Source organism: Heterodontus francisci, chromosome 23 (genome assembly GCF_036365525.1).
Source record: "Heterodontus francisci isolate sHetFra1 chromosome 23, sHetFra1.hap1, whole genome shotgun sequence".
Classification (NCBI taxonomy): domain Eukaryota; kingdom Metazoa; phylum Chordata; class Chondrichthyes; order Heterodontiformes; family Heterodontidae; genus Heterodontus; species Heterodontus francisci.
Window position 1 is genome coordinate 38,560,482 of NC_090393.1, and position 17,453 is coordinate 38,577,934.

Below are 17,453 nucleotides of genomic sequence, written 5' to 3' on the forward strand. Positions count from 1 at the left end.
AAAAGCTTTGCTTAGTAGTGAATGATAACTATCAGTGCAGAGCTCAGTTGAGCTTGTGCCCCAGTGTTGTGAAAGTGTTATTTTGGAGATTAGGATGGCATGATATCCTTTTCTTTGTTAGCATATTTTCCATTAAAAAAAAATACAGACTTTGAGGTTCACAAACTAGTTAACACAAATTGGTGCTCTGCTAGTATTTCTCAGTAATGATTTAACATTAGCATCCTTTATCCAGAGTGATTCTAAAAGGGGAGTAATGCTTTACCTGAAGCCATAAGTCAAACTGGTAGATGTTCATGTCTAGCTGATCTGGAGGGTGTTCTGGGCACAGGCTGAAGTGCAACTTTTCTACATGTGCGTATAGTGCATTTTGCATAAAGTTCAAATATGTTAATTACAGGCCACTGGAAGTTTACATAATGTAAGAAATAGTAACAGGAGTACACCATATGGGCCCTCGGGTTGGGTATTATGTGTATCCCGTAGTTCTGCTAGATATTAAATTTTCCGAATGACTTCAATTTGTGGAAGACAACCAAAAGGTACTGCATTTAATATTTAAAATCATCAATTTAAACCTGTTGCAACAGATGTCAGTAGCAATTGTTTTGCACTGTTTACTGTAGAAATTATTTTATAAAAGCTTAGATTCTGGTATTTAGTATATTCAAGTAGACTTGAGATCAACTGTTTCAGATAGTGTACTGATGCCAAATTGAACGATGTACGTTGTGCCAGGCTTTTTGCCCATTTTTGTGCGGTTAGTGGACCGAAAATGTAACTCAATACTGTCTTAGTTATTCAAAAGAAACTTTAATAATGTGCGTATATATAAAGAAGCCATTATGTATTCTGAAAGAATATTTCTGTATGCCAGTGCTGGAACTTTAAAATTAATATAATAAAACATACAAAATGTAAGATACAAGTACAGCTACCACAATAATGTGAAAAACAATCTGATAAGGGGCGTTGCAGTGCAGTAGTGACATAATGTAGGTAGAATGTGGGTTCGTAGAACAGTGCTTCTGAAATGATCTCTGGGACAGCTGCTCATTAGAAGTTAGGCATTTTCCCACAGAAAGGAATGGAAAGTCAGAAGGCTAATTCTTCTTTATCTCCCAACCCTAAGAATCAGTACCAGGGTAGAAATGCTGAGGCCTTCAGGGGTTAGTTGCCTGTTTCTCGGGCTGGAAGGTAGGGTAATTCCATAGAGAAAGAGAAAAATAAATAAAATGGTTCATAAGAAAGAACACAGTGGTGCAGCTGAATGATAAAGATGATCAGAACTTAAAGTATTGGGGAGAGAATAGTTCAGGTTTAGCTTTTAGATAGAGCAGGAACTGAAATTGATGGCAAAGGAAGGACTGAGCAAAACATTACAGTTTTGTACCATAAGCAATGAGTAGGTTTAATATGCATCTTAGTAACTTGGCTGGCTCAATTGAGATTGCTTTCAAACCTTAGTTTCAGTCACACGGAACTGGTTTCTCAGTAATGCTGAGACTTGTATGGTTGAAAGGAAGGGTTCTTTTTTTAAATGAATATAATTACCTATTCAGCTTATTGTTTGGTTATTGGAATGCCCATTGTTGCATTTCAATAGAACATAATTGATGCTTTAGGTAATGCAATTGTCAACTCGTCTGCATGTTTCAACTCCATAGTAAACTAAACAGCAGATTTTCAATAATATTGGAAAATTGAACAGTTGGGAGGATGGGGAGAGTCAATAAAATGTCTGATAGGACCAAAAAGCATTTTTACCTTCAGGGGAGAGAGAAAGAGAGGAGTGTACAAACCATAAAATAAATCATGTGAACTTAAGGCTGGATACATCCAATTAGAACCACAGAAACATGTCAAAGTTGATGTGATAGTTTGTGTAGCATCTAGTGCACCATTTACTGAGGCAGAAGGAAGAAAGCTATACTCTCAAAAAAAAACAGGTGTTAAATTGTAGCACTGATAATTCAGGAAGGAACTACACCAGTTCTAGATTCTGAAACTTAGAAAACTTAGTATTCGACAAGGATTAAAAAAAAGTTATGAAAATGAGCACAGCTACTTTAAGTAGAATCGTGCTTGTATTCAATCCATTCAATATTGTCTTAAATCATTTGTTTGTTTCATGGCTTTAATGGCTTTCTCTGTTTAGATTCTTCTCTATCTCGATTTGAGTGTTTACTATTTACAAATGGCAGTAGTGTCCATATTTAGAAAACGCACATGCATTTTGGATTCTATCTTGATATCCTGCATTATCTGAAAAAGAAAAGAAACTACTATTCAACAATTCACGTACAGTACTTTTCAACATTTACAAATAAAGATTTCATATGACATTTAAAAATGTAATTTGACCTCATTTAGACAGATTTAGACATAATTAGCTTTTGTTTTTTTATTGATAATGAATTACTAAGAGCTCTAGAAACCGATGCATCATATTATTGGAAAGCAGAACCTCAATCAAATATGGTCATGAAGCTGTTTCCAGTAATAGTGGATTACTGTCAATCACTGGTTACATCATAAATCACACCTGAAAATGTTTCTTTTAATTGCAAACAAAAAAACAGTGCATGTTAAATTAATTTCATACAGATGCTAAATCATTATCAATCCTCAGGCTTGAAGCTAAAGATTTCGACCTGAGACTTTTATTTTCCAGTCAATGGCACTTGACTATAGGGAGAGAAGATAGAAGGTAGAAAACATAGACAGTAATCAAAGAAGAGAAGGAAATGAAAAGCAAAGGGCACATTTCAGTTCTAGTTAGCCAGCTGTAACTAACAGAATGCTCAAAGCTTTAGTTTTGGCAACCCTGTTCAAAATATTTATAAATAGTTTTGTCAAATTACTAAAAGACTACTTTTGCAAAAGTTGAAAGAGATGCACTAATGGATTTCAAGGTAGTATTCAATGCATTAGATGATTTTCTAAATCATGAGAGCAAAGCTTCTGTGCTGTGTTCAATGTGTAACACAGTTATTGCCTTAAATTCATATGTAAGTATCTTATTCTTGAGAATTTATGCCAGTTAATGGAATTAAAATTTAAAATGGCTGCAGCATTCTGTTTCCTTGATGTGGAAGTTGTTCAGTTTTTTTTTGAAGATTAAAGCAGTAATCCTTAATGGGAGGTGAAGGATATTGATGATTTTACAACCGTGAATCTGAAGGTATATTAGTTCATTTGGCAGGACTGCAGAATTAACTTTCTCCACAGTCGATTATACGAAGGCTCACTTCAGGTATACACTACAATTGGGTAGATGCAATAACCATATTTGTAGCTCTTATGAAAACTGTACTGTGATCAATCTCAATTATCAATATAAACCATTGGATCTCCCACAGTGCTACACATGAGTCAGAGGTTACACTGCTTCAAGGGAGGAAGCTGGGGTATGGACGTGGGTAGCGCTGACCATTTCCACTGCAAGAATTCATGCCCAAAGATAGTGACGCAAATTCCATTTTCTGGCGAGGAAAAGAATTAGCATTTTCCTTATTGTTGGCAGTTAAATCAGTAAAAGGTACTGTGTAAATAAATCTTTACATTAACAATCCTCTTCACATTCTCCGTATAAACAAAAAAAGCTGCTGCAACAATTTGGAATACATTTGGGAAAAAAAATAAGGATTCTACATTTCATCTGTGTCTCTTAAGACAGCTTTATAATGATGCCGCAAAACATGTAGGCCTGGAGTTTGCGTTTGAATTTTGTGTTTGAATTTGTGTTTGTTTTTCTCAGTGCAATTTCCCCCAATATCAGCGTAACCAGCACAAAAGTTCTTCGAATTTTAGGAGCAAATTGCGTTCAGCACAAATAGAGTTTCTGTGATCTTTTGTGCTAGCTTAAACTATTGGGCTGGAAGCAATCCCCTCCCACAAGACTAGTCAGGCCTCGAGGGTGAATTAATCACCGGCAGGAATTTCCACTAATGGCTTATTTGCAGGCATTTAGGGAGGATGCAAAAATTAAGCTAGAACTTTTAGGTGCAAGGACAAAGATATTGAAATTTTTTTTTAGGTCTACTAAGAAAGTGACTACTGTTCCTCAATCTAACTAGAAAGTAGTTTTGAAAGAAAGTGCTGAAAATGCTCAGCAAGTCTGGCAGCATCTGTGGAGAGAGAAACAGCGTTTCAGGTCTGTGAAATGTTAACTCTGTTTCCCTCTCCACAGATGCTGCCAGACCTGCTGAGTATTTCCAGCACCTTTTCTTTTTATTCTAGTATTTTACTCCATCCACAGTATTTTGTTTTTATTTCTATATTTTTGTCATTTTCAGGAATTTAAAATTGGGTTACTCACAGGTGTTGGATTGATTGATTTTTTAAAAAATACTTATTTTTTGCAATAAACCCATTTTCAGCTGTATTAAACATTACCAAGTTACCACTCTTAAATATATCAAGGAATATTTTTAAAGCAAAATTTTTTTGTAAAATTACCTATTAAAACACTGCCCGATTGCACTGGTTCATAACAGATTTTGCATTTGGCAACGTGCAACTGAGTTTGAGTGGAAATGCGGGGTGGGGGGAGGGGTGGAAACATTTTTCAAAAAGGGCCCTATTGCACCCAAAGTGGAAACTCTAACCTTGCAATTTTTATGCTTTAATTATGTAAGGAACCTCATTTTGTGCTCTTTCTATTTGAATTTGTGTTGTCGAAGAGTAGCAGAGGTTTAATTAGTGCAGTTCCTGCTTGTATAGCAGATTTTTGTCACTTCTCATAGTTACGGAATTCTGATACTGTTTGGTTCCGATTCCATATTTCATAATCAACAAGGGTGAGGGGCAGTGTCTACAGATCTACCATTTTAAAAGTAATAAGTCTTCCATTTAGCATATCTGTCATGCATGTAAAGTCTCAAATGAGGACCTGGTTGTTCATGTGCATAAAAAAGCAACAGATACAATTGAAAAATTGTAAACAAAAGCAACAAAAAAAAAACCCCAGCAATGGTTTACTGCTTTCTGGTCACCTTGATGATTTGGCCTTTCCCAAAATGTAGGATCTGGGCATTTATGAACAAGTGCCAAGCGAAAGATAAACTCCCCTCAGCAATTAGCATCTAATGACCTCCGGATATGCTAGTGACCTACAGGTACCTGCCAATCTAAAGTATTGGAAAAGTCCAGGCTGGAGGTGATTAAAGTGTGAGCAAAATCTTCGGGGTGAAAGACTTATTTCAGCAGTGTTCCAGAGGTGAAAATAAGAAGATTTGATTACAGGTTTGGTGCTTAGTTATGCATGATAAAGGACACCAGGATTGTGCACTGCCAGTTTTAGATAGTCCACAATTTAATTTTTCTCCTATCTTGCAACGACCTTTTGTGTGAATGGAGCATTTTGTCTTGCCAATGTTAAGTTGGAGGTAGTGGTAGCAATGAAGTTGAGAGTGTTCGCACAGAGGAAGAACTGGATGTTAGCAAGCTGACCAGGTCTACAGATGATGTCACTAAGGATCAACATGTAAACCAGGAATAGGAGAGGATCAAGGTTAGAATTCTGGGGGCCTCGCATGGAGACTGTACAGGGTAGAAGGAGAATCCAGTAAGCTGTATAATGGCATTGTGGCAGGTAGGAGTAAAGCCAACTGAGGACTGTGGAGTAGAGGGTAATGATGACAGATGAAGTGGTTGTCCATTTCTGTGGAGAGATTAAGGAGAATATGGAGAAGTAGATTGGCATGGTCATAACCGTAAAGGATGTCAATGGAGATTTTGACTGAGGCAGTCTTGGAGCTGTAACCAAACTAATGGATTCAAACAGGGAATGATTCCCCATCAAGAGTACACTTTGTCTTTAAGGGAAAGGCTATGTTAATCACAACTCTATTTTAGCAAAAGACTGCTTTTTCTCAAGACTGCTCTTGCGTGCACATTAGGTAAGGGCTATGAGGATGTAAACACTCCATTGGTTATTATACTGTACATGGTTTAAAACTCCAGTTATTATAAAATGGTAACATCTAACTTACTGTGAGCATCATGGATTATTAAGCATATTTATTTATTAAATGTGTACTAGTTATACCTTTGCTTCATGTCCTAATACAGGCTCTTAGTGAACTATTGTTTACTGATATCTGAACTGCATAACAGTGGCGCAGTGGTTAGCACCGCAGCCTCACAGCTCCAGCAACCCGGGTTCAGTTCTGGGTACTGCCTGTGCGGAGTTTGCAAGTTCTCCCTGTGTCTGCGTGGGTTTCTGCCGGGTGCTCCGGTTTCCTCCCACCTCCAAAGACTTGCAGGTTGATAGGTAAATTGGCCATTATAAATTGCTCCTCGTGTAGGTAGGTGGTAGGAGAATGGTGGGGATGTGGTTGAGAATATGGGATTAATGTAGGATTAGTATAAATGGGTGGTTGTTGGTCAGCACAGACTCGGTGGGCCGAAGGGCCTGTTTCAGTGCTGTATCTCTAAATAACCCGCTGTATCTCTAAATAACCCAATGAACTTGGTGGGCAAAGTTGTCTATCACTGCTGAATTTTGGGGTCCTCCAACAAGTTTACTTGCCAGCATCACACACTTACAGGTTTTCTCGTGATTGTTACGTCAAAATATGATCAGGTTATACCTGTGATATGACCATCTCCATCTTCACAGTTTAGGTTTTTTATTGGCTACTTCTCCATCAAAAGTATTTCTCTAAAAATTTCAAGATGGATGGTTGCAGAAGGAAAGAAAAAGCTAAATGAAATAGTTTAAATGTAAAGAATAAATGATTAAAGTAGGTAGGAATAAAAGTAAAATTGAAATTAAAAGTACAAAAAAACAAAAAAGTGACCCTGTTTTAAAAAAAAAAATTTTCAGTAGTTTAGAATGAATACAATAACAAAAGCACACCTGATATTTGAGAACCTAAGTATTGCAACAAGATGTATATTTAGCATCAGTGTGTGAGCTGAAAACTAGCAAAACTGGTTGGCTGATCAGTTACTCAGAATTGGCCAGCAGTCATTTATAGATACCATGCAATACCTGGTTAGTATTGCATAAGGCCTGCTTTCACCTCAATGTTTGGTATTCATTTCATTTGTTTTTAAGGAAAACAAATACAGACCTTAAAGAAGTCATTAAAGGTTATTCCCTCATAGAGCTCATCAGGTTCCTGGAGAAAATAAATAAAAATTAAACAAATTATTAACATGAAACATTATGCTACAAATGAGTATAAAGTTGAGTGTATTTCCTGAGTTCATAGCTAAGACTTTCTTCAGAAAGTGTAAATGAATACCTTTAAATTCATGCCAATTGCAATCTAAAATTACATGGCATACCAGTATTTGGTAAATTTACATTGTGCCATCTTTAAAATTAATTCTGGGGGTGTGTGTTCCTGAGAAGTTGTTCTGAGAAGATAGTGGTGAGCTGCTGCTTTGAACCATTGCTGCCTGTGATGAAGGTGCTCCTATAATGTTTTTAGGTAAGGAGTGCCAGGATTTTGACTCGGGCTGAGGTTGCGGGCTTGGGAGGTGCTGCCGAAGAAGCTTTGGCGAGTTGCTGCAGTACACGCCGCAGCCGCAGTACACGCCGCAGCCACGGTACACCAGTGATGGAGAGGATGGATGTTTAGGGTTTTTTTCAAAAACATATTTTATTCATAAAAATCTGTTTTTAAAAAAAAAAATTAAAAAACAGTTCCAAATTAATATTCCAGAAAGTGTAAAAGAAATCCGCTTCCTTCAAGACAGAACGTGAGTTACCTCACAACCCTTCCATTCCATTTTGCCTGCAATGTACACTTGCATTACACACCAAAACCATATTTTGGTGCATACAGCCCAAGGGGTTTTACATAGGTTCCAGCCCCTCGGTCACTATGGCAGGAGGACCTTACACTGTGTCCTTTCCCCATTGAGCCTTTGCGGCATCTGCCCTAAGCTTTAGTGCGTCCCTCAGCAGGTAGACCTGGACCTTGGAATGTGCCAGTCTGCAACACTTTAGGTTAGTTTTTTTTCAACAATTTATTCAAAATTCTGTAAACAAATAATTACAAAACAGTTCAAAACAGCACCAAGTTGACATTTCAGAAAGTGCAGTTGATGTTTATCTCGATGTGCGTCCCTGGTAACAGCCTGTAGAGCTGCTTGAGATGAACCTTGACAAGAAAACTACTGCATCTCTTTCCACGCCTGCTTTCCAAAGGCACATTCCAGAAGGAGATGGGAAACAATCTCTTCCCCACCACAGCCACCTCGAGGGCAGTGTGCAGAGGTGGAGAGAGTCTGGGCCTGCAGGAAGGATCTGATGGGGAGGGCCCTTCTCACCGCCAGCCAAGCTACATCTTGGTGTTTGAAAGTTCTGGACAACTTTAGGTTTTTTTAAAAAATGTACTTTCTTCAAAAATCTGTAAACAAATACGTTATAAAACAGTACCAAGTTGACACTTCAGAAAGTGCAAAGTAAATCTGTTTTCTTCAATACAGGAGTGAGTTGCCTCACAACCCTTCCATTCCGTTTTACATGCCATGTACATTTTACAGAAAACCCATATCTGGTGTATATAGCCTGAGGGGTTTCCCCATTGGTCCAGCCCCTCAGTTCACTATGGCGGGAGGACCTTACATAGTGATCTTTCCCCATTGAGCCTTTGTGGCGGCTGCCCCAAGGTTTAGTGCATCCCTCAACACGTAGTCCTGGACCTTGGAATGTGCCAGTCTGCAACACTCGGTCATGGACAACTCTTTGCACTGGAAGACCAGCAAGTTTCGGGCAGACCAAAGAGCATCTTTCACTGAATTGCTGGTCCTCCAGCAGCAGTTGATGTTTATCTCGGTGTGTGTCCCTGAAACAGCCGTAGAGCACAGACTCCTATGTTACAGAGCTGCTTAGGATGAACCTCGACAAAAACCACTGCATCTCTTTCCACGCCTGCTTTGCAAAGGCACATTCCAGAAGGAGGTGGGCAACAGTCTCTTCCCCACCACAGCTACCTCGGGGACAGTATGCAGAGGTGGTGAGATTCTGGGTGTGCAGGAAGGATCTGACAGGGAGGGCCCTTCTCACCACCGGCCAAGCTATGTCTTGGTGCTTTGAAAGTTCTGGTGATGAGGCATTCAGCCAAATGACTTTGGCAGTCTGCTCGCATCCGACTGGATCCACCAGCTCCTTTTCCCGTAGGGCCTTGACATTCCGTGCAGACCACTGCCTGATTGATTGGTAGTCAAAGGTGTTTTTCTGCACAAACTTTTTCACGAAGGATAGGTGGTACGGCACGGTCCAACTGGATGGAGCGTTCCGCGGCAATGTGACCAGACCCATCCTTTGCAACACTGGGGACAGATAGAACTCAGCACATAGTGACACTTGGTGTTTGCGTACTAAGACTCTACTCACAGCTTGATGCAGCTGCACATGAAGGTGGTCATCAGGATGAGGGCAATATTGGGTACGTTTTTCCTGTCTTTGTCCAGAGGTTTGAACATTGTGTCCCTCCAGACCCGGTCCATTTTGAATCTCCCGATAAAAGTGGAAAATGGCTCGGGTGACCAAAGGAGTGGGGTATGGGCCAGACCTGCGCCACATACAGCCACAACATGATTGCCTTGCACCTGCTGACCAGGTTCTTACCCACAATGGAGAGAAAACACTGCTCCCACATGCTCAGTTTATGGTGTACCATGGCTAATCACTCCTTCCATGTTAGTGTTGAGCTTGTTGAGTGTTGTTGGAGCTGTACTTGTGTCTTGTAAGTGGTGGTGAGGCTTTGGGAGGTCATAAAGTGAACCAGTCTGACCTCTGGTAGCCATAGCAAACCAGATTTTTGTCTCACCAGAGCCTATAAAGTATGTTAACTTTTAATTACTAGCCTCCAGAATAAGAGTTTTCCAACTTTCTTTGCTGTCCTTTATCCACATAAATGGTGTTTTTTGTTGTCAAGTCCCTTTCGTATACATTAAAGTCAGCATTTCCAGTTGTTCCTTTAAAAAATTCAGACAATCATGAAGCTATTTTATTCACATGACTTCCTCCCACCCTCTAAATACACAGCCTGTTTATCACATAATCTCAATTTTGTTTCTCCTACCTAAAGCAAGTCAGTTTGTTGTAAAGATGCTTGCAAACATGAGTTCTGAAGAAGGGTCACTGACCCAAAACTTTAACTCCGCTTCTCTCTCCACAGATGCTGCCAGACCTGCTGAGTATTTCCAGCATTTCTTGTTTTTATTTCAGATTTCCAGCATCCGCAGTATTTTGCTTTTATTTATGCTTTAGATCATTGTTGTTTTTATATTTACAGTGTAAACTCTGCAAATATTGTGGAAAATGATTTGAATTAACATTTCTGGCAAACTTGTCAATTTTTGGTTTCAAGCTGGAACAGTTTCTGTGACTGCTCAATCAAATATTTAAGATTTAATTGAGTGACAGAGAGTCCTTCGGGTCAATTAGTCAGTGGACTGAATTATACAAGCCCTCTGCTGACATCGGCGGCCGATGAAAAAAATGGCAGCCCGTCAAAGAGCCGCTGCAATTCCAAGTACAGCGGCTCATTTAAATAGCTGGGGCTACCCACCCCCACCTCCCCCGAACACGTGGAGGGGGCGGGCTATCTGTCCCTGGCAATGGCGTCAGTTACCTGTGCACCATCATCCAAATATTCATTTTTAAAGGCCTGTCAGCCCGACCAGTTATTTTAAATATTTAAAGTTAAATGGCATTAAAAAAAACTCTATTTTGCTTCTCTTCACCACCCCCCCCAACAATAAAAATTTAATTATTTGCCCTTTCCCCATGTCAAAACACTTACCTTTACCCCCTCCTCCACCAACTGCACAAACTCTAAACTAGGACCCTTTCCACCATCCCCTACATCCATGATGTTAATTTGACTCCATTCTCCACCCCCCACCACACAGAGAAACTTACCTCCTTTCCCGCCCACCGCCCCACCACCAGTGTTGCACTTCGTTTACCCGGACGGGGATCCGAATGCACGGCAGTGCCGGCCACTGGGGTGAAGATCGCGGTGGGACTTCAGGAGGCGACGGGAGAGTAACTAATGCAGGTATTTTAATTTCTTTAAATACTTAAATTGCAGTCCCGTCATGAGCAGGGGCCGGGTAATTACGAGGCCTCGCCGCCGCTGGCAATATCGAACCGGGCCCTGCTGGCACGAGGTCCGTGGCGGGCCTCCTCTGGGACCATCTTCAGGTTCCCTCCCCACCACGGATCCTGCATCGAGGGTTCTATAGAATCCAGCCCAGTGTCTTCCTTGCCTCGACCTGCTGCATGTTACTAACACTAATTTGTAATTACAGTTTCCAGGGCTATACGTAGCCTCATAGAAATGCCCAATGACCTTGTTCATCTTTTTGCTGAACTGCATAGGTTCTGCACCTTCCAATTCACTGGCACAAAAGTTTCCATCAATACCTCTCATAAGCAGTACTGTGAAAATGAAAAATACTTTTACCACCCAAATAGGTCTTCCTCGAAAAGGCACCATCATCCAAATATTTGGGTCTACAGGGAACTTTGAAGTCAAAAGAAAAATAAGGTGGTAGAGTCTGATGAAAAAGATTACATGGCATGTGGAAGCATGCAGCCCCTGAGTGAATGGATTGACTGATGCTACACAAAGTAAGTGGAGTTCCTGGTACTGAAAATCCACAGAATTCAATCTGCCAGGATTCTAAACTATTGCTGCTAATTGCCCTAACTGCAGTGGCACTACAGATAGCATTGGTCCTTCCAAATTACCCTTGGAAAAGCTGGGGCTGTTTTTGTTAGAATGGGAAAGATTATGGGGGACAGGGGAATTTTGATAGAAGTGTATAAAAAGAAAAACTTGCATTTATATAGCACCTTTCACATCTGCGGCACATCCCAAAGTGCTTTCAGCCAATGACGTATTTTGAAGTGTAGTCACTGTCGCAATGTGTACAATTATGAAAGAATTGGACACCTTAGATAGAAACAAACTCTTCAGTGATTGAAGAGTCTTTGTTACATCGCGCTGTCAGTTTCACAGCTCAGCTACCGAAGCAGGAACGCGCGTCCCAACATTGGACAGATTCGGGGTTTTCTGGCAGGCTTTTAAAAAGTATCGGAAAACCCCGAATTTGTCAAAGTTGGGAAGCACGTTCCTGTTTCAGTAGCTGAGCCGTGAAACTGATAGTGTGATATTTTTAAAAAGGCCACTCAGCATGAAGACGACAATGGGAAATTTCCCAGCTCCAGTCATGGAGCCCTGGGGAGGATGAGGAACGGCTCTGGGTACAGTTTGTATCCGCAGGCCGGATGGAAACCTTTGGCGGGCTGGATTCTGGTCTGCGGGCTATGTTGGACAACCCTGGTCTATAATGAGGGAAACATAGAGACAACATTAAACGTAAGAGATTTAGGACAGTGAGGAGGAATATTTTTTATTGGAGGATTGTGAGGTTGTGGAATACACTACTGAATTTAGCGATTGAAGCACTGACCATGTCAACTTTTAAGAACAGCTTAGACAGGTGGTTGAAAGAAAGGGGGATAAAGAGACATGGGAATTGGGTGACCACATGTGACTACTGCTAGTGCACAGGGTGTTGCTGGCAAGGCCAGCATATATTGCTCATTCCTATTTGCCCTTGAGAAGGTAGTGGTGAACTGCATTCTTGAACCACTGCAGTCCATGTGATGAAGTTACACCCACAGTGCTGTTTGGGAGGGATTTTGACCCATCCATAGTGAAGGAATGGCGATATAGTTCCAAATCAGGCTAGTGTGTGACTTAGAGGTGGTAGTGTTCCCATTCGTTTGCTGCCCTTATTTTTCTAGGTGCCACAGGTCGCTGGTTTGGAAGGTGCTTTTGAAGGAGTCTTGGGCGAGTTGCTGTATTGCATCTGGTAGATGGTATACACTGCTGTCACTGTGTGTCGGTGGTAAAGGGAGTGAATGTTGAAGGTTATGGCTGGGGTGCCGATCAAGTGGGCTGCTTTGTCCTGGATAGTATCGAGCTTCTCGAGTGTTGATGGAGTTGCACTCAGCCAGGCAAGTGGGGAGTATTCCATCACAAGCCTGACTTGTGTCTTGTAGATGGTGGGTAGGCTTTGCAAGTCAGGAGATGAGTTATGCACCACAGAAGTCCCATCCTCTGGCCTGCTCTGTAGCCACAGTATTTATATGACTGGTCTAGTTAAGTTTCAGGTCAATGGTTATCTCCACCACCATCACCACGCCCACCCAGCCAGAAGTTGATGGTGGAGGGTTCAGCATCAAGAGGAGATGGCTAGATTCTCTCTTATTGGAGACATCATTGCCTGGCACTTGTGTGGCACAAATGTTACTTGCCATATATCAGCTCATGCCTGAATGTTGTCCAGGTCTTGCTGCATGTGGGCACAAACTGCTTCAGAATCTGAAGAGTTCTGAATGATGCTGAGCACTGTGCAATCATCCCCACTTCTGGCCTTATGATGGAGGGATGAAGCAGTTGAAGATGATTGGGCCTAGGACCACCCCGAGGAACTCCAGCAGTGATGTCCTGGGGCTGAGATGATTGACCATTTCCCCCTGATTTCCATCAACTTCAATTTTGCTAAGGCTCCTTGATGCCACACTCAGTCAAATGCTGCCTTGATGTCAAGGGTAGTTACTCTCATCTCACCCTCTGAAATTCAGCTCTTTTGTTCATGTTTGGACCAAGGTTAAGTAGAGTGGGAGGAGGCTTAAAGTGGAGCATAAACCAACTGGACCGAACAGCCTGCTTCCTTGTCATTTACATAGAGTTGCGTAGAACTTACGTCACAAAAAGAGGACCTTTCAGCTCAGCTGGTGTTTGCTCCACTTTGAGCCTCCTCCCACCCTACTTGGGCATCTTGCAAGAAAGTAGTTGTAGTGAGATAGTTTTTTTCCCCTTTGGGTACAACTGGCTATTCCAGAGCAACTTGCATCGGATTTGAAAAGTGTTTTTTCCCTTTGTGTTTCTGCTCAAACTCGGCAAATTGTTGCACATACAATCTGCCATGAACCAGTGTCAACCAGACAATGTTTTAAAATGCAGTTTAAAAAAAAAATTCCTTCAAAAAATATTCCTTGATACATTTGGAGTGTTAACACAGTAAAATTTGATCAATACAGCTGAAAAGTGGTTTATAACAAAAAAAAAGTATTTAAAATCAGTGTGAATCCGTCACTTGTGAGTGACTTGATTGTAAATTACTGATGATGACTTAAAAGAAATGTGCAAGTATTTTCTAGTTAGGTTGGGGTACAGCAGTCAGTTCCTTAGTAAACTTTATTAAAAAATTAAAAACCTTTCAATTTGTGTCCTTGTGCCTGAAAGGTACAGCTTAAATTTTGAAGCCTCCTCAAAGGCCGACAAATGATGAAAGTAGTAGAAACTCCCAATGATCATGGATAGTTTTGTGGGCAGGACCAGCTTCTAGCACAAAAGATCAGGGAAATTTGGGATGAATGCAACTTGCATTTTAAAATTCTGCAATCTTTTCCTACAGTTATGCCGATATCAGCAGGGGAATTCTGCTGAAAATAAACACAATCTAGCAGGAACTCTCTGCCAATCTTTTTTTTAAAGAAAACAAATTGCTTGCCCCCACACATCTTGTGACCCTGGTCCAACGATGGAAAATGAGCTGCCATGAGACGCAAACCCAGAATTATTACCAATCAACCCCACAGGTCATGAATACTGATATTCACTTTGTATTCTGCAACAAAGAACACTGCATACTCTGCATTCAGTTGTATGAACCAAAAGATTAGGCTAGAAAGACTCCACATCAGGTTTTTGAAATCCTTTTTAGCGAGGGATTAAGTGGAACAGGGGAGATTTTTGAGTAGAAAACACCCCTTGCTCCTCTATATACCTCAACAACCACTTGATCAAGGTAGTAGGCATGCAGAAAGATTTTGAAATCTTGATCATGATTTCCTTAGTGTCTTCAAATGAACTAATATATAAAACTTTCACTGGTTTTGGGTGTGTCATTTTTGAGTAATGTGGAAAAGCTCATGTGAACCTGGTCTTTGTTGAGAAACTGCACACGTGGCACAATTGCACCCACAAAGGAATTCACACCAGAGCCTGCCAAATTAGGGAAGCCCAAAACTCCTAACTGTTCTTCCAAACAGACATAAAACATAACAATACTACTCCCTGCCTAGGAGATCCAGAAAAATGCATATCTCAATTGCTTCTGCTCAATATTCCTAATGCCAGAGCCCTGGTAAAGATCACTGGCATTGTACTGTGCTGTATGCATTTGTTCTGCTTTCACAGGTACAAGAAAAGCAAGAAAAACAAGGTATAAATATATCTTCTTAAACCACACCTTTGGTGCTGCACGGAGCATAGATTGGACAATTAAAATGTATTATTTTTTGCCTCCATTTACCAGGCAAAACAATTCTAGGAATTGTCAGTGCTCCACAATGTGGCACCTGCTTTTGGGCTTGTTTCAAGGCAGTTTACCTTGAAAATATCTATAAAAGCTTTGTATTTACAGTGGCACATGCTTATGTTGCAAATCGATGTCAGATTTTACTTGATTGAATATATCAATCTCCTCTGAAAACTATTTAAAATTATACAGTGATACATTGCATTGGTAAACTGCTGCATAACTCCTTTAAAGGGTTGCACGTGATATATTCACTATTTTGTTAATCATATACGATATACCAGGTATCGTCAGCCATCATGTTTAAATGAATGCTAAGGTTATATAAAATTCCAGACAGGTCAAACCTATGTTTCTGCAACATCTCTATATCTGGCCAGTCATTCAAATTACTTAACAATCACGCATTTTTATTAGTTAAATGACAACTCTTTGTAAAATCCAAGTAAGGGGATGTTGCTGGACCCCTAATGTATTATAACATGAAGTGCTAGGATTCGTGTTCACTCTTGGTAATCCCTTTGTGTCATCTCTCAGCACACACCAAGCACTTTCCAAGATGGAGAGAGAGATAAACGCAGAGGGCAAGTCTCTATCCAATTTGCAAGAGAAGATAGACCCAGAAAAGGCTAAGAAGAAAATGCTTTAAAAATAATGCTGGCATTTTCCATTTCTGTGTTGGCCAGCCTGCAAATATTTTAATGGAGGGGAACTTGCCGGCCAGAAGCGAAAAATTATAGCCAATGAGTCTCCCCATTACAAAACAAACAAAAACATGAAAACATAAAAAGCTTTTAACACCATAGGTGGCAGGAAAAAATAAATATTATCTTCTTTAGCAATGGGGAACTTTGCCTTCAAAAGGGCTGACTTCCAACTGTTTGAGGTCATGCAGTCCTGAGTGTGGGAACCCCTGTTGTTAAAATTGCATAGGCCTTTGGTATTAAACCATTCATAATTCCTCTTTAACACCAGGACAGAAAATGAACAATGAAAGAAACTCTGGTTCAGTTCTGCTGGTGGTGAACTACCTGTTCTCTCAGCAAGAAGAAGAAATACTGCTAACTGCTATGCTTGAATCACTGAGTGACTGTCATGTGACAAGCCCCTCCCCATCTGTGGTTTTTAAGCTGGTGTTTTTCTCTGCAGCAGTGGAGAAGCAACTCGACTTTGACATGAGCAGATCCTAAGTGGGGGTTCTTCTCTCTCTCTCTCTCTCTCTCTCTCTCTCTCTCCATTCCAGCTTGAAAGCTTTCAAATCCTGCTTGTTGATAGACCACCTTTGCATACCCCGGCTACAATCGGAAACCCCATTGGAGGAAATCATCCGCGTCGCTATCTCCAAGAGACTCACCAAGCCAGTCATCTACCTCTTCAAACTAAAAGCCTCAGGACCACTGAATTCAGATAGAAGCTAGCCGAATCACCAATCTCCACAGACTGTATACCTTTTTGTTATGTACTCTAACTCAACCAATCAACGTTTCCCCACTCTGTAACCTATTGGTGTGTGTATAAACCTCTAGTGTGCATATGAGAGTGAAAGTTGGCATGTTGTTTGTTATTTTCTTAGTTCTGTTTACATACAATAAAGTTAACCTTTTTCTTAACTCAAAAAAACCTGTCTGATTGGTTCTAGTTATGATCAAAGCAAGTAAGCAATCAAACACCTACTGAATTGGCCAGTACATTCACTTTAAGAAAGAATTAAACCTGTTGTGGGTCAAACAGTCCCTCAACGACTCCTCACTTGACCGTAACAATGTTCAAAGATATTCTGCATTTTAAGCTCTAAATTCATGTCAGCTCTCAGCAATGTAGAATCGTTAGCAGTGCACACACATACGTATATTCTTCACTCAGAGATCCTAAATACCCTCCATAAGTAGAATACATGCCTGGACCATGTAGTTTGATAAACCTGTTCAGTCTTGACTGCTGACCACGATAACAGCCTCGCAGGTTTGTCACAGAAAAGTCACACTTGTATCCTCTTGTCTCTACTTGTGATCTACAAAGCTTATATATATGAAGAGAATAGTGTGGATGGAAAAGGAATCAAATATTACAATAGCATCTTA

The 17,453-nt window shown here is 40.5% G+C and overlaps 1 protein-coding gene across 4 annotated transcripts in view; it reads right to left on the minus strand.

Annotated features, from left to right (window-relative positions):
• Window positions 1-824: 824 nt before the first annotated feature.
• tesca (tescalcin a) overlaps window positions 825-17,453 on the minus strand; it is a 40,748-nt gene continuing 24,119 nt past the window's right edge. For 2 of the 4 annotated variants that reach the window (XM_068055146.1, XM_068055144.1), the window contains exons 7-9: window positions 17,271-17,391; window positions 7,083-7,130; window positions 2,214-2,265 (exon numbers count right to left, since the gene is read on the minus strand). In XM_068055146.1, coding sequence (XP_067911247.1) covers window positions 7,123-7,130; window positions 17,271-17,391 — 129 coding nt within the window. In that variant the 3' untranslated portion in view covers window positions 2,214-2,265; window positions 7,083-7,122. Of the gene's footprint in view, window positions 2,266-7,082; window positions 7,131-17,270; window positions 17,392-17,453 lie in introns of all 4 variants that reach the window. The other 2 variants (XM_068055147.1, XM_068055145.1) reach the window with 1 other exon arrangement.